The 24,657-nt window shown below is 37.6% G+C and overlaps 1 protein-coding gene across 2 annotated transcripts in view; it reads right to left on the bottom strand.

Moving 5' to 3' along the window:
• The window catches only part of LIPC (lipase C, hepatic type), a 73,117-nt gene that overhangs the window by 6,489 nt on the left and 41,971 nt on the right, over window positions 1-24,657 (bottom strand). The window contains exons 3-8 of one of the 2 annotated variants that reach the window (XM_040569616.1): window positions 9,924-10,011; window positions 9,613-9,800; window positions 7,843-8,022; window positions 5,235-5,352; window positions 2,956-3,189; window positions 1,243-1,485 (exon numbers count right to left, since the gene is read on the bottom strand). In XM_040569616.1, the coding sequence (XP_040425550.1) occupies window positions 1,243-1,485; window positions 2,956-3,189; window positions 5,235-5,352; window positions 7,843-8,022; window positions 9,613-9,800; window positions 9,924-10,011 (1,051 nt within the window). The remainder of the gene's footprint in view (window positions 1-1,242; window positions 1,486-2,955; window positions 3,190-5,234; window positions 5,353-7,842; window positions 8,023-9,612; window positions 9,801-9,923; window positions 10,012-24,657) is intronic. The other variant, XM_040569614.1, reaches the window with a different exon arrangement.

The raw sequence follows: 24,657 nt of genomic DNA, 5'->3' as shown, positions 1-24,657 counted from the left end.
ATAGTACATTAATTTTATTTATTTTAATCTGTGGTATTGCAGTTGAGCACCAGGCACTGTGGGGAAACGAGCTGTGTAATACAAGCAGGATTGTTATACACTTCTCCTCAGGATCCCTCCAGGCCCGCCTTTCTGGCTGTGCCCTGCTGAAGGGGCAGGCCTCCGTGGGTGTGGGGTGCTGAGGGGAACCCCTGTTTGGCGGGGCTGGGCTGGGGGTGCCTGAGGAAGACGGGCTGTGGTGGTGAGCAGGCTGTGGGATGGCACTGGCCCGAGGGGCCGAGGTGGTGTTTCCTCCATGCCTGGTGGCCTGGAGCTGTGAGCGGAAGCCCCGGGCCAGGGGCCAGGCGGCACCATTTCATGCCACCCGCCTCAGCCTCATGACAGCCAGGGGAGGAGGGTGGTGAGGGGAAGTACGACACGCCAAAAGTCCCTGCACCAAAAATAACTTAGAAAAAAGGCATCCTGCCGTTGGCCACACACAGTCCTGCTTTAAAACTTATGTAAAACCTCACGGTGGTATGTGGACATCTGCTCAACAGCAGGAGTGGCCTCGTGGGCTCCCTGACAGCCGCGGGTTAACTGGCCTGCAGCCAGGCCCAGGCCATTTTGTGAGAAGATGGGCAGATAGGCGTCATTTCCCTGTCAGACTGCATCCCTCTATCTGATAATGCAGGCAGTATGGATTCTCTCTTTGAGCTTAGATAGGTATTGTGCTCTTGATGAAATAATTTAATGGAGATAAGGTCTGGAGTACCAGTCAGTTTTAGTGCCACGGTTCTGCCCTGCTAAAGTCCATGCTATTCTGCTGTCTGTCCATTGTCTGAAAAGTAATAATTTGTGTGTAGTCTTGTAGACCATCTACAGATAAAATTTGGGCAAAGTTGGAAGAGGAGGTTTTACAGGCCTCTGAGAGCAATTGTGCTTCTTTGACTTGGCTGTACACCTCCATATGCTGTAACAAACTTGCGCAAGCCAGCTATAGGAAAATCCTGTAGATCAGGGCCCTAAGCAGCTCTGAGGCCCCAGAGCCACAGCAAGCTTTTTCCTGTAAAAATATTAAGAGTCAAGATCTTGATGAAAGGGCATCAGGAAGGCCTACTGGGATTCTTAATTGGCTCAGCAAATTGATTATTACCATAGATTTTATAAGCTTTAATAAATGAGTAAACAGGATCACAAAGCCTAGGCTCATTATCCCATTTTGTTATCAATCTGGAGACTGCAACAAGTATTCCCACGAACCTTTGAAAGGCATACGTGCTCTTGTTTTCAAAAAGAGTCGTCTACTTTTTGGGAGCCGTTCCTCACGGATGTTGTAGCCCAGTGTGTTGCACCGGTTCTTCCTACAGCTGAGGCACATTCCTTTGTCAAAAGTGTTGATGTCGTTGCACCAGTATGCTGTGCTTTGCTTGTCGTTGTGAAGCAAAGAGTCGATGAACAAATGAACTGACCTCTCATGGGCACATTTCACGGTTTGAGTGATGCCTGAAAAAAACATGAACAGTAATTTTGCATGCCCTTTTTAGCATTCCAACTACAGAGCAGCTAACCGTACGTATATATTACTGTTCTTCTCACATCCTTCATGCTTACTAAAATGTCATGAATTTGTCTCAGAAATCATACATGTAGCAACCATACTTCTGGGATCATCCAAAGATAGCTTGGCTGAACCAACATGTTAATAAAATTGAATAATTTGCTGCTTAAATTTTAGTCTGCCTGTACAAGACTGTAAATATGAGCCTTGATTTCATTGTCATGGCTGTTCAGTTAATAATGAAATACAATATGAGACTAAATGCAGTCTTTCACCATACTATATTAAAGGCAGCAGTCTCATTCTGAATGATTGAATACTAACTTTTGGATGCTTACATGGTAAAGTCATTTTGGCCTCATCAGATTGACAGACTAATGTTGAATTTTGCTAGCTGCTACTACTGGGGAAAAAGCAAAAAATATATTAAATACATTATATGCATTAAGTACATAGATATGCTTTTAAGACAAATATATTTTTTCCTCCTTTCCTAAAAGGAAATTTTACTTTTAAAAGATTTCAAAATAGAATTCAATGTTCATTTTTAATTGAAAAAAAATAAAAATCAAATGAAAAATGGAAAAAAAAAATCAAATTATGAAAGTTATTTTCTTCTGTGCAATTGGGATATGTCACTGTGGACTTTTTATACATGTCTTCACAGATAAGCTTTCTAGATTTTCACATTTACTGTTAATTATTTTCTAAGATGGTCTACTTTTATATAGTGTGATAGTTGAGAAATTTTTGCAGTCTGGTATGCTGGTTGTACTCTTTTTTGTTGTTGATTTTTTTGTTGTTGTTGTTCAGTGAAAAGTTCTGTTTGTCACAGTGCATCAGTACCTTTATCTTTTTTCAGTATGTTGCATCAGTTTCTCTGTACATTTATGTTCAGGTACCTTGAAACTAATCTTCTATAAATATAAACCCTATAAACCTGGAATGCTGGCAGTTGAGTCCCAGAAAAAGCATCACCCGCTGTGCAGTTGAAGGACAGTGATGTGGGAAAAGGTGAATAAAGAAGGTGAGTAGTACAGCCCTGTGTTTTGTTTGATTTGAAATAATTAATTGCACACTAGATGAATCCGGCTTAATTAGAGTAAGTTTTCTCATTTCCTCTACCACCACAACAAATACCTTTTGAAAATTATTCAAAAGTGCTTGACACTAGGGTGCTTACTGCCTGATTTTCAGAAGTTCTAGGCAGCCACATTTGTTACCAGTCAGTAAGAACAATTTGAACTCAATACATGTAAAAATCACCAAATTCTAGAAAAGAAACTTCCATGCATATAATGCAAGACAATGCTCCCATTAGATACTGTTTTAAGACCACAGATCTATGCAGTTTCTCTGACATACTGTCAGTCCAGCTACAGTGCTGCTTCCCTCACTGCCCAATTGGTTCTTACCAGTGATTCCGTATTGTGCAATGTGGTTGTAGACATGCATGATGTGACAGCCAGGCTGAAAGGTGCCTCCGTTGGGATAAAAGTCAAAATGGGCCACAGGCTGTTTGATGCCAACACTGAGACCCATGTGCTGTTTAGTGAATGTATGAATTGCATCTACGAAGTTTGCATCATCTGGAGATAAACGGTCTGTTGGTGACATTCCTTCAAACAAGGGACCAGCAGGGTCAAGGCCTGCAATAAATGCAAATAATCTGATTGTGGTGTAGTACAGATGGATTTTTCCTATACTGTTTTGAGAAAAGTCTCTGATATATATTTAAAAACATACAGCGCTGGTAGTTTACAAGGTCTTTCACTGACAAAAACAATGGTAGGAACACTTGTACTGTGAGGGTACACGGTAACACCAAAAGGTAAAATAAACACAGGCACTGTAATAAACAGTAACTGCTGCATGCACAAGGACACAGGCTCAGAGATAGATATGTTTGTTATAGACAAACCATGCTCGCTACTGCTTTGTCTTTTGAGGGATGTTTACTTAATTTTGTTCTTTGATACTCTAGAGGTCATGCATTTCAGAGGCTCTTTGAAGACAGCAGTCCCACAACAAGGTTGACTTTTAGCCCACATTTGAGACTTGTAATTTTATAAAACTTCACTTGTTGATTCAAGAGCTCTGTCTGGTAGATGCTGTTTATAATAGTTTCTCAGTGTTAAAAGATTTCGAATTATTACAGTGTTCAGGAAAATAATATTCCAGTTAGAGACGTTGATTTTAGTTTACTGGATGCTTCTGTATAGGGCCCTTTTTGGGAACTGATTTGTGGAAAAAGACTTCCTGCATAGTTTAAAGCTGCTTTATAGTTTTGAGAACAAGCAATTAAATTTGACATTCTTCAGCTGGTATTATGGACTAACGTATTTGCATTGATGTAATTGGACAAGACTAATAGCAGAGGATACAAGTAGAGATGCCACCCCAAAGTCATGGCTTTTCCTTTTAATAGCTTTAATCAGTATGAATTTTTTTTAAGCTTATTGTTACAAGTCTGAATAATTTTGGATGAAAAATGCATAAATTTGTAATAATAAATTAATGGTTTTGTTTATCCATTATTAAGGCTTTATGTACTAATATGGTCTGAATAATCAATGCTGATGAGCTCAAGTTCTTCAGTGCGTACACAGGTGTAATATCACGACGCATCAAGTAAAATAAGCTTCTTGGCATGCAGGCACCATCACAAGAACTGACTGAGCAAGGGACTATGGTATGGTGAATCATAGATCACAACTGGGACTTGCAACTATCCAAGGGAGGTAGGTGACACAGAGGGCTGGTGAAGGCAGCTTGAGCTGGAGGTGGGACTACTGAGAGTAGCCAAGGTTGGGTGGAAGCTTGAAGTGGATATTACCTTATCTCTAAATCTTTCATTGTAATGGCAAACCCCAAGAGGGACTTGCATTTGGACTTTAGACGATGTGTGGATTATGTCTTGGTCGTGCAGGGACACAATGTCAGATACTATAAGTTCTTAAGGCCAATTAACACGAAAGAGATTTTGTTTCAGGAAGATGCTCGGGATCTTGTTCTCCAGATAGTTCGGGGTTATTGGTCTGACCCAAACGTTGGATCTGACTTTTTGTTTTGTTTTTGTTGATGGTGGGTTTTCTGTTGTTGTTTTGGTTTATCCCCCCATTGTTTTTTTCTTTTATTTTCTTGTGTACAAATTAAAATACTGCATTTCTAGTCTCTTCCAATATTAGATCATGAATCAGGGAGTCTATCTTTAAGGGAACAGTAGAGTTGTTTACCTTCTTCTGTTTATTAAAATCAATCCTCGTTAAATGCTTTCTCGCAACACACACAGGGTGGTATGTATTTACAGTGCATGAAGTTAGTTGTAAATGGCTTTCAATGCATGGTTTCCTTGGGTTTTAAAATATTGTGCAAGTGTATTACGTTGCCTATACGTGTGAATATTTTAACTTTGGAGAGGATGCTGTTAGAAAAGGTGTCTACATACGTTAATTTAGCTAGGGCCATGAGCCTAAAAAGACTTTATAAATTAAATGCAAGCTTTTAGCCAGGAGCTATAGTTAAATTTCCAGCAAAAGTAACACTGTCAGTGTGATTAATAAAAATAGGATTGAGGAGTTCTTAGTTCTAATATAAACTAAGATACGCCAAATATCTGTGTAATGTATGCAAAGAAATCAGTTGACTATTAAGCTTATTAAAGTAAGTAGTTTTTTTGGTTTTGTTTTTTTACCTGTAATTCTTCCAATCTTGCTTGTACCACTGATATAACTGCCGGCAAACCCTGAAACATGAGCTCCTAGGCTGTACCCAATTAGATGAACATTGCTTCTGGAAAATTGAATGGATTCCTGGAAGATAACAGCAGCTTGATTTAGATGGAGAAAATGTAAAAAGTAAACTAGTAAAATAGTTACTACAAGCCAGGTATACCATGAATTATAACCCAAGAAATTTGTACGTATGTTGATGCTGGAGGTGAAATGAGGTGCTTGGATCATGCACTAAATTTCTTTGCTGGCTGCGTGTTATTCCTTGCTTCCTTCTCATGCATCAGGAAAATGCATCTGGGCATTGCTACTTATGTGGTATGCTCAGGAAAGCCATTAACAGAAATAGTAGGATTTTTGTTGCTGTTGGTTGCCAATGATGCAAATGTGCATTGCCTTTTGTATGCAGCGTTTGACTTTCCTATGACTATAACCTGGATATCCATCATTTAATTTCAGTGTAAAACACTCTTTTATATGAAGTGTATCGCTTCTTTTGCCTGAGATATTAATATATGCAAAAATAGAAGCCAAAGTATCACAACATTGGTCTGACATGCTAAGTGATATGGTGATGATATTTCTTGGACTGATTTTTACAAAACTGGGTATTTGTTGTGAAACAAACCTGAGAAGCATTGGCCTCAGGCCCTTCTTTCTACCTAATCAATACTATCTAGATCTTAAGCTGTCCACCTGAGCAGTGAGGCTCAAAATTGTTCTGGCTTGTAAAGAAAAATGTGTAATATTTTTCTTGCAGGAAAGGCAAACCTCTGTTTTAATTTCAGTGTGGATACTGCCTGTCCCAGTGGAGAGGTTTTTCAGTCTCGATACCTATCTGTTGTGAAGATGAGGTGAAAGCTGACAACCTTCTTAGTTATCAGAATATCCATAATGACTTTCTTGGCAGATGTTGAGATGGCTGTTATTGAGACTGTTATTGATCATGCCCTGTTTACTCTTATACTAGGAGTGCTAAGATTTACTTTATTTTTATTCTTAATTAAAATGTTGCACAGTGCTGCAACTTTTGTTACATCCACTGAGGGCATTTCAAATCAGATTGAAGCACAGTGGAAAGATAGTTGCAGGAGGTTGTTTTTTAACTTTTAAACACATGAAGGGGTGCTTCTCAACTGAATGAAGCTTTACTACTTGAACACTCTCAGTTGAATGCTGTAAAAAGTTATGGCATATATAAATCCTGGAAGATATCAGGGTACAAGAGAAGATACCTACAATGCTATAGCAAACAGTCACTTATTCAAGCCTCGATTTTATTTTATTTTTATTTTTTGCTGACACTGGAGAAATCACAGACTGTCTTTATTGTTTACAATGTTGAGTGTCCTGGGAACTGAACAAAGTCCACCTTTTGATTCATTCAATAATTAAACAGTTTCAAAATATGATTTTAGGTCTCTAGCAACTTAGACTACATTTGAGCAAGAGCTAAGCTTTCTTCTCACAAGGAAGAATGGTGACTGTCTCTTCTGCCTTCTTTGTGCCTGCTGTCCCTAACTGGCTATATTGTCTGGTAACTCCTAGCCCTGTCTTTTCCGTTGAAAGCAGCTTAGTCCTTCAGTGGAATTTGCTGCAAACCTTTCATCTTTGCAGCATATTTCCCATCTACCCTAGACCTCACCATATTTAAATTAATGTATTAAAAATGTCATTGTAAGGTACAGAAATATGACTTCATTCCAAATCAGGTAGCTTGAATTAGTACTGAAGATAGGTGAAATACAAGTTACGTAGGGTACATGCTTCATATGTGCAAGTCTCTTTCTACTGTTTTGCTCTCTGTGTTTTCAAAAATCGTGCTGGAGACCAGTGATCCCTTGCAGACTCCTTTATAACATTTTCAGTCTGGCAGCTGCAGGTATAGCTAAAACTGCTGTAAGACATGGCCTCTGCTTCCTACCTAGTGGGAGTTTTGGTGAGTAGTCACTAGATTAGCATGGCTCTGTACTCATTACTGCCTCTGTGCCATCTGCTTTGCTATGTGTATCTGTCCTCCTAAAAAGTCTACCTTTACACTCAATCACCAAGCTATTATTTTAGAATAATCTATGGGAAACTAAACAAAAATCTGATGTGATGTCATGCTGGAATTCGGCATTAGACATAGGACACATAACCCCCTTGTGCTGAACTAGCTACTTGCAAATGACAATATGCCTGTTTGCAAAGTGTGGAACTTACTCTGACTTTCTTCTACTGACCAAGTTCTGAACTTGAAATATTGAGTAGCTTTATAATGCAAAGAATGCCAGCTCTCTGCACACATGCTAATTGAAAAACTAAAGTAGCATGAAGTGATCTCAACTCTAAAGACACATCAAAGTATTCTAATAAAAAAGACTACTTGGTTTTTTTCTCTTGAATGACAAATTTTTTTTGAAGTCATATGAAAATTGATGGAAGAAAAATGTACAGTGTATTGAAGAAACATAACTGATTGCAATGAACAGCATTAGCCAGCATAGTATTTCAGAAAGGTGGTAGAAGCATAAGAACAGGTAAATAGGTCTTTTCTAAAGAAACACATTTTGACCTGGGCGCCCTTACCTCCAGCCATTCCAGGAAGTCTGCTATCTCCTGTCCTATGTGGCGGGTGTTCTGTACAGCAATGGGATAGTGCTGGTGAGCAAATGTAAGCCAATCTGCAATGATCACATTAATTTGTTTATCCTGAGACTTCAGAGCTGCTGCCATTTTCCAAATCCAGTCTTCTAATATCCCATCCACCTGTTTTGTTCAAAAAAAAATAAAAAGAGTCTTAAGAAAAAGCAGTGTCTAACAAATATTTTGTGTGAAAAGCTCAAGGAAGTGTAAAACATAAAATAAACAAGGTGAGTTAGTGTTGATAACTAGATCTTAGGGGCTTCAACATGCCTCATTGCTGAGAATCCTTGATTTTGGGTGGACAAAAATCAAGAATTTATATGAACTGTATAATATTTTAGGTAGATAGATGTGAGCTCTTATCGATGAAATTATGTCCTTAAATATTCTTATGCATCCTGGGACAATTGGTATTAGTGATTAAAAAGAAAGACAGAAATGCCCAGGAAGTTTCTGATTTCATTAAGGAGCAGCTGTCCCTGTAAATTTAAGCTGAAGGGGAGAGTGAAGAAAGCTGGAGTGTTGCAGACCAGTGAGTGTTTGCCTTCTATATTTGTTCTGTTATGAAATCCTCTTTTTTCCTCTCCTTTGAGTCATTCTTTTTTTCAAGGACTGGATCAAACTTTCTTTACTAGCATCTTTACTGCTTCCAATTTGAGGGACCAGAATTACTATTTAATAAATCTCAGATTTAAGCAGAGCTGGTTGCGCATATTTCATCAATTAATGGAACATACTAATCTCTTCTGGTCTTTTAACAGAATTCAGATGTGTTGTCTTTGGGTTTCCAAACACACTTCTTTCTCTAAGAGTCTAATACTTCTGTAGATTAAGTTAATGTGAACGTTGAGTGTCAATGGCAGCAGCCTCAGCTCCGTAGTTCTTTGAGAAGGGTATAGGCTTTGAACAAATTCTTGTTTGGGAGGCTTGGCTAAATTAATCTGGGCAATATTCCATCTCTGCTGTTACATGTATTGAGAGTTATGCACATCAAGTGTGTTGTTCAACTTTTCTCTGACTGTGTATTTGCAGTGACACAGTTGTATTTTGCCATCTTAAGTGATGACATTGGTTCTATGAGAATCAAAGATCTGTTCAAATGACATGACTTCCTATCCTTTCTTTTCTTTTGTTTCTTCTCCGGCTGAGATCAGAAAAAAATTCACTGTAGCACAGCAATTCTGTTCATTTGAAGAAGGTTTTTGGTGGATTTTTTTAACCATTTAACTTGAAGCAGTTCAGTGGTAATTCATTGACATTCAGGGCTTCAATTTCAGCTGAAAAAGCTTATAGAGAAGTTATCTTTAAAGCTGTACCTATGAGAAAGATGTGGGGAGATTGTGTGCACTTTTTTCAGTAAGTTTGTAAATATCTGGCAGTAAACATATCAGAGAAATGAAACTGGATTTCAGTCCTCCAGAGGCATAGCACATTAATTCAGCTGCTTGTTTGAACTCTGGCTTTAAACCAGGGATGAATCTAATTTCTGGCATGGGGCTCTCATATGAAAAATTGCTTGTTGAGTGTTCCTTCAGAATCTCAGTGGGGAATATCCACTTTGTATTATTTCTAGCCATGATTGCTACTAGGGAAATCCACCATATTTCAGATCCCAGTCTTTCTTCCAAAGTTGCTTTTGGCACTAGCATAATGAAGAGGAAAGTATATCAAATCAGGTGTAGTTTGAATTAAAAATAAAATGTGAGTTCATACCGACCAGCCATGGACTATCATCACCAGAGGAAGAGAGTCATTGAAACTGCATTTGTCAAGAGTCTCCAACTGATTGAACAAAATCTGACATCCTTCTTCAGTTGTATCTGTATAGAGCTGAAATTTGGTTTCTAAGCTTTGCTGATCTTTCTTTGTTCTAGTGTGCTCACTCTGTGATCCCAGTGCCTCTGAAATGAAATTCATAATAACAGTCAGAATAGGATGGAATCTAAAACCTGAAGTAGTTACTAATGAGACAGTTTATAACATAAATTAGTAAGATTGAAACTCTAGTTACATATAATAGCTACCTACTCCAGATGGGCCTAAACTGTATATTAGGTTAAAAAGTGTTTTCTTTTGATGCTTGAGGTAGTCCAGGTGTGCATCCGAGTCCATCTATTTGAACAATAACAATTAAACTATTAGAGAACATAATACACTATTCTGTTAAAAGCACATAAGCCTTTATTCTGCAAGCACATTTGGTGTTGGGATACTCCCATGTATATGTATTTGCAGTAGTGGCATCTTATACAGTACAAAGAACCCTAACATGAAAGCATTCTGGTTTTAGATTGGACTATTTTTGCCACATGTCAATCTTGTTGGAAACTTGATTCAAGTTTTTATTTTGGTACAGTGAAAAACATGATCCAAGCAGCATATTTAATTTGGTTCAGTGAATAATTATCCTGGTAATAAAGCTCCCAAACTGAACTGAACTGGATGTGCACTGTTTTCCTTCTCTCACTAATTATTATACATTCAAAGTAACTCCAGACGATGTTATGTTTCATAGCTAGGAAATATTAGAAAGTCCTTTTAGCCAAGTTAGAAATCTCTTCAGCCATCTACAACAGCTGGAATTGAAAAATCTTGAAAGTTAGTGAAGGTTTGGTCATGAAAATTCTTAGCTTCAGCATTTAATGTTTTTCTTTAATGACACTTCTGTGATAGCTATTTAGGATTGAGAGTGATAATTTATCTGTTAAAAAGTCTATTTAAGAGCATTTCTATTGGATTTTTTGCTGGGAGAGGACTGCTTCTGATGAGAGTAATATCAGGAGAAGGTGAAGGTCTAGCTGTAGAACAGAAAATTGGAAAGAGGTTTAATGATGTTGGTAGTCTTAACCTCTGATGACTTCAGGGCTTGGTGAGTAGTCTACACAAAAATAAGCACTGTGCTCTATTTTTTAATACAAAAAGAAAAACAAAAGTTATGTAATTTGTCTCTTTCTTTGTACACATCCTTTCTTTGGTTTATGCCTTATTTTCACCTTTTCTCAATGCTTGTTACAATGCTAAGACATTTTGTCACTCTCTATTGTTTGTACATACTACAGAAAACAATCATAAAAAGCTGCTTTCTTTATACATCCACTGTGAAAATGTTTTTGTTGCTTTAATGGATTAGCTTTTGGCTTGCCAAAAGCAAAGTAAGTCTGAGAGAGGGAATTAAAAATACAGTTTAAACTTCATGGCTGTCAAAAGTGAAAATTTCCAGTAGGATCTATTGTTATTAGACAAAGAACTGCTTCAATCTATTAATCCATGTAATGACTTGGAGAAAGAAATATTGTCTAAAGAGGTTGGCTCCTATAACACTTTAGCTAAAAATGTCATGCCAGTGACTCAGTGACATGATCAAAGGGAGCTGCAAAGTTTCATACGTCAGTTTGCAAAAACTGCAAAATAAAATTGCTGAAAATTTTCCTGAACTAGTTGCAGCTGAGAGTACCAAGATCATCTCTAACTCCAAGAAGTTTCCTTTTGGAAAAGTAGCTCTTATCTAGATTGAGTGACTTGCTGGCTGACTTCCCTTGTTCTCTGAAGATCTTAGTCCAACAATTATGTTGTTTTTTTGTTTGTTTGTTTGTTTGTTTTGCTAAAAGGAAACCAAAGGACTGATTCCCAGTTGAACAAAAACATTTTTATCAACTGGGATTATAAAAAAAAAAAAAAGAGAGAGAAGAGAAGAAAAAAAGAAGAGACCTATGTTCCTGGTAGTGGTAGCTCTAGTAGCCATCTGAATGCTATGCACATTGGCATGTGCAAGATATACATTCATTTATTGTTTCCCGCTACTTTATTCCCATTATTAGAGTTTATTGCCTTAGGTGATTGCAGTCCTGCTTCTAATAACTCCAAACTAAGATGAAAGGACCATGTGAAGAATAATAAGAAAGCTAGTAAATGTGAAGAAACAATTTCTGACTTGGATTGAATCACCTCAGCAGATGAGAAGTTACATGTTTTTCTTAACTACAGAATTTTTGGTGCTACTTTTGCATACTTTACTGGAAAGTATGCAAAGGTCTGTACACTGGCAATGATTTGAAACCATGAAATATTGTATGCTTTTTTTGGGGGAAGAGATCCAGAATCTAAGTATTAGTTTCTTTCTGCATCATGTTTAAATGGGCATAAAAATGCCACACTAAAATATCTGTTTCATGTCACAAAATCTGCCTGAAGATGTCTTGGGAATGAGAATGACAAAATACTGTGGAATTATTTAATGTTAGGAGCAAAATTTTAATTGTTGCTAAATCATAGGTTTTAAATTAATCTCACAGTACAGCATTAAAACCTTTGATTTAAATTGTCATTCCCAATTAAGGAAAGTGATTTTTTTTTCTGAGAAAAATGAGGTTCAGCATCCTTCCTCCTGTCATGGAATTCTGCAGGAAGTGTTTTTTAACAAGGTCTCACTGAAGAGGATTGAAGAGAACTTCTCAATGGCACTCAGCTAATCCATAGGTAATTTAAAAATTAATTAAGTAAACCTGAACGGAAGCTGAACTTTGGGCTGTTGGTATGTTAAGTATACTTGAAAATCATACGTGCAAGCATACATACACACCCCACTACCTAGACGCGACATATTTTTCTGAATTGCCTTCTGACCCTTGCTGCAGTCACTCCTCATGTTTGTCAGGGGATTTGTCTGAGCCTTAGGAAATCTATAGTCATCTTTCAGGTGGCTTGCCACTTTTACATGCATTAAAATGTTTCCAAAAGGGTGCTTATGTATTATGGTATTCCAATGTGACCACTTTCCAACACATTTGAGGAACAATTGACACAACTACTGCAATTCCCAGAATTAGGCATTTCTATGGAGAAATTGAGTGAAGGCATTGGCATGTTGGTGATTTTTCTTTGGGCCACGGCAAGTGGACTCTATCACTGCCTCACTTCCAATAGCCAGATTTTTATTTATTTTTAATCACTTAGAAGAGAAGCTAATGACAGGGAAGTGTTCAGGTCCCTCATTTTGATAAATGTTTCTCTTATAGCTGATCTTGCTAGAACCATAGTTGTCACATTGCAGTTGGCTATCAGAAAACCTTTTCACTAACCCCCCCTTACTTTCTGTAGAAGCACCTGTCCTAATCCCCAGACTGTGAGATTTCTAAGCAAATCCATTTGGTAAATCTAACACAAAACACCACAAGAAAATGACAGGCTCTTAGAACAAGCATGAAAGTAGTACAAAATTTAAGCAACATTATATAAACCATAAAGAAATGGTAGGTTTCATCAAGTGTGTATTTACCTAAGCATTTTGCATCTCTTTGAACAAGGTTTCCTGTACAATAGCTGACACAAATACAAAGGTACAACACACAATAATCATAGATATTCTGCATCAGGACTGGACTTCTGCCTTTCAAAAATGTGTTGAACCAAAAACATGATAGGATAGGACTGGAAACATTAAGTGAGCATTTGTTTGCTTTTATATTACTGATTTACAGACATATATTGAAGCAGAACGGGCATAACTGTCAGCAGAGTCCCATATCCCTATAATTTTCTAGTTACTGCCTTTCTAACTTATTTTCTGGCATGCAGGGTATTGGAGAAAACAGGAAATGTAATGTTTGCTTCAGTAATAATGGAACTGTGATTTAAAAAGTGCTACTAACATGTTAATAAGGAGTTAAGACCTAGAATAATAGGTCTCAGTCTGTCTTTCTCTCTTCTTTGAAGTCAGAACACTTTCCAAAGGAAAAGTAATTTGGAAAAAATGCCCAGCACTGAATTTATGGCATATACAAGAACTGTAAAATATGTTCAGAATATTCAGTGCAGATCATTGTTTAGTACAATTTGTTTGCTTGGTGGCCTTAGACATAAAGGAGTGCAAGTAACTCTCAGAAATTGCTTATCAAAAATAATTGCTAAGACCCGTGTCAGTTCCTTTTAAATTCTATACTTATGTACCTGCTGCTGCTGTTTATTTAAAATTGCCTCTCTTGAAAGCATTTGGGCAGATGGTAGAGATAGATACAAACAGTCTTACTTCTGTAGAGTGCCTTAAATGGCAGTATTTGGGGATCTGGAGGGAAAAAATGAGAACATCAAAGCAGAAGTCTTACTAAGAAGTATTTGAAAAGATGATGAAACAGATTAAATAGTTATCATAGTTTGATTTCGTCTTGCTGTTGTTTGCCTCAACTATTCAGTTGTGTCTCTTATATGAGTCAGTTGTGAATCAAATAATAGATTTATTGGTGGTTTCGATAAAGGAAGGAGTAAAGTGAAGTATAACTTTGTCTTTCAAGAGACAAAAATTAGCAGATTTTCTTTCTGCTTTCTCCTAAATTGATTCTTTATTATTTACATGTATTGGAGCATGCATTTTTATTCCTTTTCTTGCTGAATTGTTTCTCTCATTGGTTTTGAATACTCGGATGCCCCAAAACACTCAAAAGAATCACTTCTTTTTGGTTCTTGTCTTACTTTTCTAATTTTTTTCTTCCCTGTAGGACCTCTCTTTACTATGTGAAACTTCAAAACTTATTTTCCACATCTCTTTTATTTAGAATCAAGTATCAGAGTGATGATTGGAGAACAAGGCAAATAAGGGGATAACACTCACCCCCAAACTGTCCTTTTGCCTTTGTGTATCAGGTGAAAACTTACTGAAAGAATGCTGATTGTAAAAAACTTGATAATATTTTTCTTTTCCCGTTAAGTAAGGTAAATTACTTTTCCCACTCCTCTTTTTATTGTGAAGTAATGTACAAATATTAGTTTGTTCACCAGTAAAAATGTGATCTTGAGTACAATAATCAATAAGCTTGTGAGGCAATTGTTGCAAAGAGCAGGGAAACCAGCACACAAAGAAATGAAGAGTGTCTCTGAGTTTGTAAGTCAGCTCCTGGGTTCTGGGCTGATGCCCTGTGCAGAACAATGCATACAATCTCCCTTACTCTCCTCTCCTGAAAAGGGAGCAGAAGGATGCACCAACCACACAACTATTAAGCAGCATGCATTATTTATGGGGTAACAAATATGCTGTCCTCCTTGTTTCCTCATCTAAAGTAAAACGCTTCTAAATATGAACGTTTAAGTGCTGCTTGCACAATGCATGATTGCTAAATTGAAATTAGTACCCCAAGGGTTTCATCTGATCTAATCTGAATTTTATGAACCAAAATACTGGGAAATCAGTAGAATCATTGGTCTTTCCAGGAATGGTTTGGACTAACCCATAATATATATCTAAAATTGTTACTATACATAAATGCTAACAACAACAAAAATAAAACTCCATCTGTTACCTAAACAAAACTTGCATAGTTGCAAGTAATATTTAAAAGTAGGTAAATCTGAAAAAAGAAAAAAACACTTGCAATGTGTTCTAGTCTTAAACTTTGTTTACTTTGACCTTTTGTTATCTGCAGACTTTCTTTCCAGTACCATTTTTTCTTCCTTCATGGAAGTGCTTGTTTGCAAATATATGCATGACTAAATTTTTGGCCAGGTTTTCGGCCAAAATATTCAGATGCCTGATTTAGGGTTTGCATTTCCTTTTCCTTGGCATTAAAAGCGAAAAGAAGAAATGGTCACAAACTGCCTGGATACATATGGATACATATGCCTTCATACAATGTTATCAGATAGAGGCGAGAGCAAATGAATAAAGACAAATATAAAGCTAAGTAGATCAGGACAGGAAATGAAACAATAAGAGAGTGATACGGTATAGAGGTCTATAAAATCATAACCTGTATGGAAAAAAATAGAGGAGGGATCAGTTATTTAAGTCTCTTCTAGTACAAGTTGGAAGGGTTATTTTGATAGCAATAAAAGGAGAAACAGTTCACCACAAGTCCTCTAGTTAATGTGTAGAATTACCTGCTGGGTGTAATGCAGGTATTAGGCGGTTATGGAAGGTCAGTTGGAAAGTGGATGTGTCTACGTAAGAGAAATCCAGTGAGGATTACTAAATGGATCAACACCACCATTTACTCAGAAGATCCTCAAACTGCAAAAGGTTGATGACTGAGAGTACGTGCTGGAAGTGCTATATGTATATGAAAAATTCCCCTGCTCAGCAAGCATCAGCTTTTGGCCACAGCAGCAGGTGGCTGAACTAAGTGGACCTTTGGTTTCAACCACTACAGCCACTGTGTAATGCTTGACGTAGAGCTTCCTGCCATCACTTTTGATTTTGGCAGATCTCTGAAACAGGAACAATCTGTGGAAAATAACAGGCTTTAAAATATCTCAGTTGAAAACTTTCATTCCATCTTGACATCCGCATTATCCGTGTTCATATTTGCTGCTGCTGTTCAAAATTATTAATTGTCTGGAAATACTTGTACATTTTTTTGTAATTAAATAATCGTGAAATCAGAATTGATCAACAGCACATTTTGGCTAATTTACTTCAAAATGCTTGGAGCTTTGATTTGCAGTTTTGTTGCTGTTGATGTTTTGGCTTTTATATCCAGTTTGGGCTGGAAAACATTCTTAGGATATGAAAATGTTTTTCTGTTCAGCTCCATTGAAAAGCCAAATCGGCTCTAAACCTGGAAGAGGTAGACAGGAGCTAAATAGGAAATGTAGGTCAAAGGATTCAAACTGTGCATGTATCTTGCTTATAACTTCATGATTCAGAACATTGTTTTCTTCAATTTTATTTCTAAGGGACCAAGAAAAAAACCTCTATTGCTCATATTCATTTTCCTTGCAAACATTTCATGTATACTGACACTGTCATGGCAGAAGTAAATTGAGTGAAGAGTGGTGGGGGAAATGGACAGCTTAGCAAGAGATAATACGTTCTCCGAGTTGTATTTTTAGGAGAGCTGTGCTGGAAGTGGGAGTTTATTTTCTGCTTATGGCCTCACTTTTTTTTTGCTTTGTGATCCTGCAGTGAAGTCACTTGTCTGGTGCCAATTTGCTAGGTCAGAAATTCAGCATAATTTCTGGATCACAGCATTTGGTAGGATGAGGAGAAATGAAATTCATGCAGCATGAGCGCATGAAACTCAGAAAAAATAATGGAGAACTTGAAAGAATGAGAAGATAGAAGCATTAGAATCTTTAGACTATTAGGAAAGGAGGGCATCATTGAGTGAAACTCGACGAGCCATGGGACAGCCTCGGAGCAGTCTGCTATGTAATAGCTCTGCTCCCTGCGAGGTGGAGGCAGCTCTCTGCAGAGCGAGCTGGTGGGCAGGGGCAGGCACAGGCACAGGCACGGTATTCATATGCACAGCCAGCCTCGTCTGCACAGACAGGGAAGTTAGTGAATTGTTAGGTTTACTTATGAATTTTTGGTACTAGCTACTCTCACAAAGTACCCTTGTGAATATTTATGCTTGGCACCATTCTGATACTCCGAATAAGACAAACGTCTGTCTCAGAGTTTGCAGAAAGGCAGTGGGAAATAAAGAGGTCAGCGGTGGAAAGGAAAAATGGACAGAATTTGGATGAGTTTTTTCCTTAGGGCTGAAGTAAGTATTACAAAGAAATAATACGTCAACACCAGGCAGCCCATTGGTTCAGTGGGGGAATCTGCCCAGTTTGAGTATAATTAAATCCCAGTATAAGTGGTCTTTGTTCATGGCAGCAGATAGGACAAAGCATCCAAAGGTCTCAGTCTAAGAATGGTGACTTGGCATCCGATCCCACAAAATGTTTGCACTTCCAAGAAATCTATTCAAAAGAAATGATGGGAAAATATTAAAGGATATGCTCTTAGGAGTTATATTTTGCTTTAATAGTCTTCTCCCTTTCTTCTTTCTTCTTCTCTTGCCTCTCAGATGTGATCCTGTTTTGTTTTTTCATTGTGCCTTTGATATTTTTATACAGAGTTGTTTTGTTTTTACTGTTTTTGTATGAAAGCCTTAGTTAAGCCAAAATAGCTGAGCGGAAATCCTGGTTTTGCAGCACGTTGGAACTGTTTGCTTTGAGAATCACTAGGTGTGTTCATCTAAGCAAGAGTTTGATGTTTTCACTAGTACAGTATTTAAAGACTTAGATAATTTTAAGTGCATCCTGAGTTTCTCCGAACTCATATTTTATAATGGCTGCATGTAGTTCCTCTGAAACCTCTGCAATAACCTCTCGGTATGTAATCCACACTGTTTACAAAAATATCTTCATGCAATAAGGTCTAGAAATGAAACTCCTTATCAAACATTGACTGGAAATTTAGGGGAAAAAAAAAAAAAGAGCCTTTAAGAAGATTTACTGTGGACCTATTTTGAAGTAGATTTTGCATTGTGAACCTGTATTAGGGTTCTTATTGTTGCTGTCATACAATTTTTGTTACGACTTTGTGTACAGATGAACTTGGTCCTGATTAGAACAACTGCTATCACTTGAACTGTAGTTCACAGATTGAGTACTTTTGTCTAGCACTCTAGTACTGATTTCTCTTTTACTAAGAGAAAGAGAGCGATTTTATAAAGAGTCATCTCACAGTGGTGTCCTACACAGATTTGTTAGCGTGAGGTGAGCTGTTATCAAAATTGGCAGGGCTATAGCTGAGCTCTGCAGGCTATTGCAGGTGTCCTGTGAAAACTTCTATGCACGATATTATTTTGTAGAATACCTAATACAGTGTGCCCTGTACAATGCAAAAACTCATTAAAAGATTAAAAGCATATGAAACTCTTAGTAGGAGTTATATCCCTTAGACCTGTAAAGCCAGACAGGATTATTCAATATCAATTTCTCTCTGACCAGATCTTTAATTTTGGTTTGATCCGTTAGATCGCTTAAGTAGTCTGAAGTGTTTGGGCTTTGGCGATAATGTGTCAGACTGTTCACCTTCATCTGGATTATTATTTACATGTGTGGCGTATTAGTTGTAAAATGATACGGACCAAACTGATGAATGAAGTTGCTTTCTATATTTTGAATGCATAGAAATTGGCTAACAACAGGACTATATTCAAAAGTGAATTATGATACCATTATTATGTAATTATTTTCTAGAACACCTCACAGCACTCACATTTTTTTCAGGTAATGTTTTAATTATAGATTGCTAAAACCTATTGCAAAACAATTGGGAAAATAAATAAATATATGAACCACAAGTCTTATTTGAAAGCTTGGAATGGAAAAGTTCCTGATCTAAAAAGTGTCTCCCAATACTTTGCCCTAAGCAGGAGCTGTCAGCAGAACAATCTGAACTGAAAGCCAGGGAGAGACGGAAAGAGGGTGCTGCCGGGGTAGAACAGCTCAGGGATGCTTATGTTGCTGTGATGCTTTTGGTCTGTGAGCAGAGTTTCAGTCTCCCAGTCAGCGAAAGCTTTGTTTTGGTTAACAAGTTTCTGATAGTAAACAGCATACTTTGAACGAAGATACTAACTTTCCCCATGTCATATTTTCCTAGCTGGGGTGGGGTTTTATTTTATAACTCTTTCCTGTGTTGGAAGTGCAAACTGTCTGAATTTATCAGCTGCTCTTGCTCATTCTCTCCAGACTTCACAAATGTATGAATATGAGAAGAAAAATGGTTCCCTTGAGTTTCTTTGATCTTTACTTGTGATATTTCACCAGGGAGAAATTTAACATAAATTAACTGAACCATGAATGAATGAGCTGCTGAAATTTTTCACGTTATTAGATTTGCTGGTGGATGGTTAATGAAACAGCCTCGTGTTCTGCCACCAGGAGCTGTTTGACAGAATCCAACAGGGCGGCACAGTGCAAGTGTGCTGAAGCCAGGTTTGTTTCACAAAGCAAAATGGATCTGTTTTAGTGGAGAAGGTCCAATGAGCATGAAAAATATTAAATTTTACTGTAAATGTTTAAATTTATGGGCTCGGTAAGTTGGATATATGAAATTTTTCCAGAAGAAGTGTCCGTTTTGCTTAATGTGATCTCATCTTCAAGAAGTAGAAATGTAAGGATGTTTGTTGTGATATTTGCTATGATTAGAACAGAAAAATCCTCCATAAACTTAAAGGTGAGGATGGGATCATTAACTAATGGACATATTAAATCTGACAGCCTGGAAAGCACAAACAAAGAATTAAGAGTTCAGTTGCCAGATGGTGAAAAAGGAAGTTATTCAGAGTTGATCACGCAGCAGCAAGGCTAACAAAGGGCCTGCAGATTTCCTTTTGAAATCAGTGGGAGCTGGGAGTACTTAGTGTCTTGCGTAGGTTGTGGCGAGTTTGTGGACTTTCCCCTCAGGAGTTCTCTGCTCTTGCAGTGCCTAGTGCCTTACAAACTGTAGTCCTCTTACAGCTTTGCTGGCTGATCGGTGACACAGCTTCTGACCATTAAACTGTTGTTAGGTTTTAGATTTCCTAGTTTCTTTCATGCCCAAGAAGTATGCGTGACCTGCACAGCATGTGTACATAGGATATTACTGAATTACAACTGCTTTGGTGGAAAGTGGGTGACAATCAGCTGGCTAATTAGTGGACCTCAGTGTGTGGATGCTTTCCTGTAGGATACACATGAGGAGTTAGCTCATAGCAGACTTGACCCTATGACAAATGCTGAATCTGATTATGATGAACTCAGCTCCTTAACAAGTAGTCTGATTTACCAAGTTTGTAAGTATCCCGGCTATAGCTTAGAAGAAAAAGGACAGGCAGACAGGTGATAGTGGCCTTGAAATCTCAGTAAATCAGCATCTGAGTAGAGTTAGGACACAGAGCCTTGAGAAAGTGCATTTTATGAGATGCCATTACTAAAAGCACTGTATGCTGGCCGTCTGAACCTGTAAACTTTGCACCCAGGTAATTAGCAATACCTCTTGGGAAGGAAGCAGTGGGGTATGCTTGTGGATAAGATATTAGCTGATCAGTGAAGTTACTCATTTAATTTTTCTATTTGTCATGGACGTGCACAGTAGCCTCTCCCAAGTCAACGTTAACCTCTCTGTAGCCTCTGCATTGCATTCTGCCACTTCTATGTTACAAACTAGTCACCTTTGTGAACAACTCAGATAATATGAAGATAAAATTCATAATAATGCCTGTAATTTATAATGTATATGAGAAAAATTCAGATATAGGTGATAGCTACTTATTCTGTTTAATAGATGCAGTGGTAAGGAATAAATCTGGTAGCAAATGAAATAGGCTTGTAGAAAATTTTTGACTTTGAAAAAAAAATACTTTGTTGCTGAGACTTTACTGCAAGAGAACAACAGCTTGGGTCTAGTGTCCAAATTCTATAGTCTGCAGTCCTTCTGAGTGTTTTCTTACGTAGAAATAGTCATGTACCAAAGGGTAACACATTAGCTAACTGGAAAAAGTCAGGAACACTATCACTGCTGAAATCCCTTATAGCCTTGCAGAACTGTCTCACAGTGGTTTGGGAAGAAGGGAATGCGGAAAGAAAAGATATAATTTTAATTTAATACATTGCAACCATTGTAAAATGAAATTGATGTGTTTATGCTGTGTTGTTCTTTCTTAAGTGTAAATGATTAGATTACTATCTACATTCTACTTGCATTTTAAGCTGTTCATTTAACAAGTCTTTCTGGACTCCTATAAAAATAATACATGTAAAATACAAATTAGTACAGCAGAGTAATTTCCCTGAATGTAATAACTGAAAATTATTTGTATTCTATTCATACTCAAAGGCCTATTCAGGATATGAGCCCCATTGTGGCAATTGCTACCATGCATCTGAGAAGACTAGGGGAACAGATTTGTGTTCCTCTGAGAACTATATTGATTCAGTAGATTTTCTTTTAGGAGCTTGGAGACATATCCTTATGGCTCACTTTTGAGGTCTATAAATATTGTGTCCCAGTAAAACAACTTTATATGGCCTTAAGATAATCTCATGTATTCAGCTGAAAGATTGGAGCTAATTTAAAAAAAAAAAAAAAAAAGATGCAAGACATTGTACCAAAAAAAAAAAACAAACTAAGTGAGAAGGCATATATCACTGAGAGTGGAGACTCTCTCATCATAAGGGGTGAGAAAGAAATGGGATCACACAACTGATTAGGCAAGTACTCCCTGAAACTCCACATATGAAACTCAAAACAGAGGTATGACAGAAAATTGAAAGAGGTTTCCTGAAGACTAGCACAAAGCATTTAAGTCTCCCAGCAGCAATGATTACAGAAAAATTTACATTTCAGTTTACTCAAGATTATTCTGTGAAAAATATCAATGTAGCCAGCTCAAATCTTCCCTTATTTTTCTATTAGCATAAGGAAAAGTATCTTTGAAAGTGTCTGGAAAGCTGCTTTTATAATCTCTGTGTTCAGTTAACTAGCACAAAGTATGTAGGCTCAGAACTTAAAATTCTCCAAATAGTTACAGACCAATCTTATTTGGGCAACAATGTGAAACTTTACAGAAGTGGCTGGGAGAATCTAGTGAGACATCTGGAAACACATCCCTCTTTAATGCTTGAGAGGGGACACAGCGGAGCCCAAATGTCTTATGAATGCAACATGGGGGAAAGGAAAGGTTTATTGATCCAGAAATTGCCCTCTTACATTCACAAGCCCAGAAGAGTGATCAGTGTCTCAGCTCAACAGCCAGATAGCCATTTTTGCTGCTTGGTGAACAGCTGCCCTTGGTAAACGTGGCAAGCATACAGAAAGGACTAGAACAATGTTAGAATGACATCTTTCCAACCTTTCTGTGAAGGGTATAGATGTGACAAAGGCATCAGAAGATGTGCAATCAGAATTGTCTCGCAATCGGCCATGAGAACGGCTGTATGAGTAAAATCCTAATGGCTGCTGTTCGGATGCTCATGCCCAAGTAGCTGCATTACGACACGCAGTAAGAAGGGAGGCTGAGCCATGGGCTTGATTCTGCAGTACTCTGGGCAGAGGCAGGGGTACTCCACAGGGTACAGCAACAGCTGGATGCAGTTGCAGATCAGAATCTCATTTAGTTCTCTGGGAAAGTGAGTAAGTAACAGGATCTGGAGAGAAGGAACCCTGAATGTGCAAATACGGAGATTCTCTCTCCTTGCAGAGTAGAATTTCTGCCTAGGATTTCAATTTTGCATTGTCCTCTTAACTACTCTAGTTTGTCAAAAGCTTCTTTCCCATCTTCTGCATAGGTGGTACATATAGCACTAACTCATGTTACTGATTTGGTTTGGCACATTTTATCTAGAATCTGTCATATTTTGTAGGGCAAAGAAAGTGGGACTGCTATCCACGTGTAAAGAATTAAAGACTCGAAATAGGAGAAAGCTTGTATAAAACTGTAGTTAAAAGTTCTTCCTTTAAAGTCCTTCCTTCCAGAATGGCTCTTTGCTTTTACTGTATTTATTTTCCCTTTGCAGTTAAAAACACTTTTTTTTTCCTGTAACTCCTGTAACTGTATAAACAAAGCTATTTGGATGCAGAGTTTCCTTTGTATATAAGAACCTGAATGTGCTTCAGAGTATATAACTCTGCTCTGGAAAACCAGTACTTTAACACCCATTATAAAGGAGCATATTATGACAGTGGACACGCACCCTCGGCTGCATCCATCTGTGCCAGCAAAGAGGTTACCACCTCCAGCTTTTTATCACCTCCCACCAGACAGAGATTACCACCACCCTTACTGTTCTGTTGCCAGTGCTTCAATGTTGGACCACTGCCTAGTTGTTGCAAACAAAATAAGCTGGACTACCTCAGATCACCTTTTCTAACTGTTTAAACTAACCTAATTTATTTTGCTTGAAACAAACGAGGGCATGCTTACATGAAGTGATCTACCGCATGAGTTACATAAAATGGTAGCTTTCAGGAAATGATGAATAGCTGGGGGAATGCTGCAGGCAGTTACCCTTGACGTGAAAAAGGATGTTTGTTCACAGCCTGAGACACGTGCATACAATGATTCAGTAACTTCCTGAAGATCACTTTATTGAATTTCTTAATTCCTTAGGATTTTGAAATGTAGATCAGATAAATTGGCTTGCGTAAAATGCTCACTCGGTCCTACTGTGGACATTATAGTCTTTTCACTGTAGTATAGACATGTAAAATAAGTATAAATAGACAGGACCTATGCATTTTATCATATTCTCAGCAAGCAACATTATAAACTTATAAAATTTCTGTGGCCAGAAGTAATTTTGAATTGTTCCCTGTTGTTAAACTACAGAAAGCTCTATAATGATCCCAATGTGCTCCTTCGTCTCTGTAAACCATCATGTGATTCATCTCTAGTGACCAACTTGGTAGCATAGTCAAAAGGTTACACAGATAAACAGAATTATTTGCTTCTGACTGTCATGCCTGGAACACAAAGTAAGGGAATTTACCCACTTTGTTATTCACCATTATACCTGAGTTCAACCTAGAATCCTCAGAGCTGAAGTCTTACATTTAAAAACAAAAAAAAAAGCAAGCTATAATATACTGTAGTTTATGTAGATAGGCCACAGAAGGTGATGATATAATGCACACTGAACAAAACATCTTGTTTTCTCTGTTCAATTCAGTGCATAATTTCCTTTTCCCTTTGGTCCATCTCTTCAGAGCTATGATCATATCCAGTAAACATTCATATCAGTTTACTCGTTATTTGAAAAACAAACACCATTGTGTTTAATATTTACTTTATAAAATGCTGTAGCCTCCTATTGTATTGTGTTGTTTTATATGGACTCAGCAAATCCACATCCTCAGATATGCAATTGAACTCTTCCCTCTCCTATACCAAAGCAACCAAACATTAGACCAGTACCATACGTTTTATCCAAAAAGATGCTGTGCATGCTGCTGCATGTAGGAAACATCCTGTCACTGAAGCAAGTTCTAGAGACTCCAGTCTCCCTGCATGTCCC

This window comes from Cygnus olor, chromosome 11 (genome assembly GCF_009769625.2).
Source record: "Cygnus olor isolate bCygOlo1 chromosome 11, bCygOlo1.pri.v2, whole genome shotgun sequence".
NCBI lineage: Eukaryota > Metazoa > Chordata > Aves > Anseriformes > Anatidae > Cygnus > Cygnus olor.
This window is presented reverse-complemented; position numbering and strand designations above follow the sequence as displayed.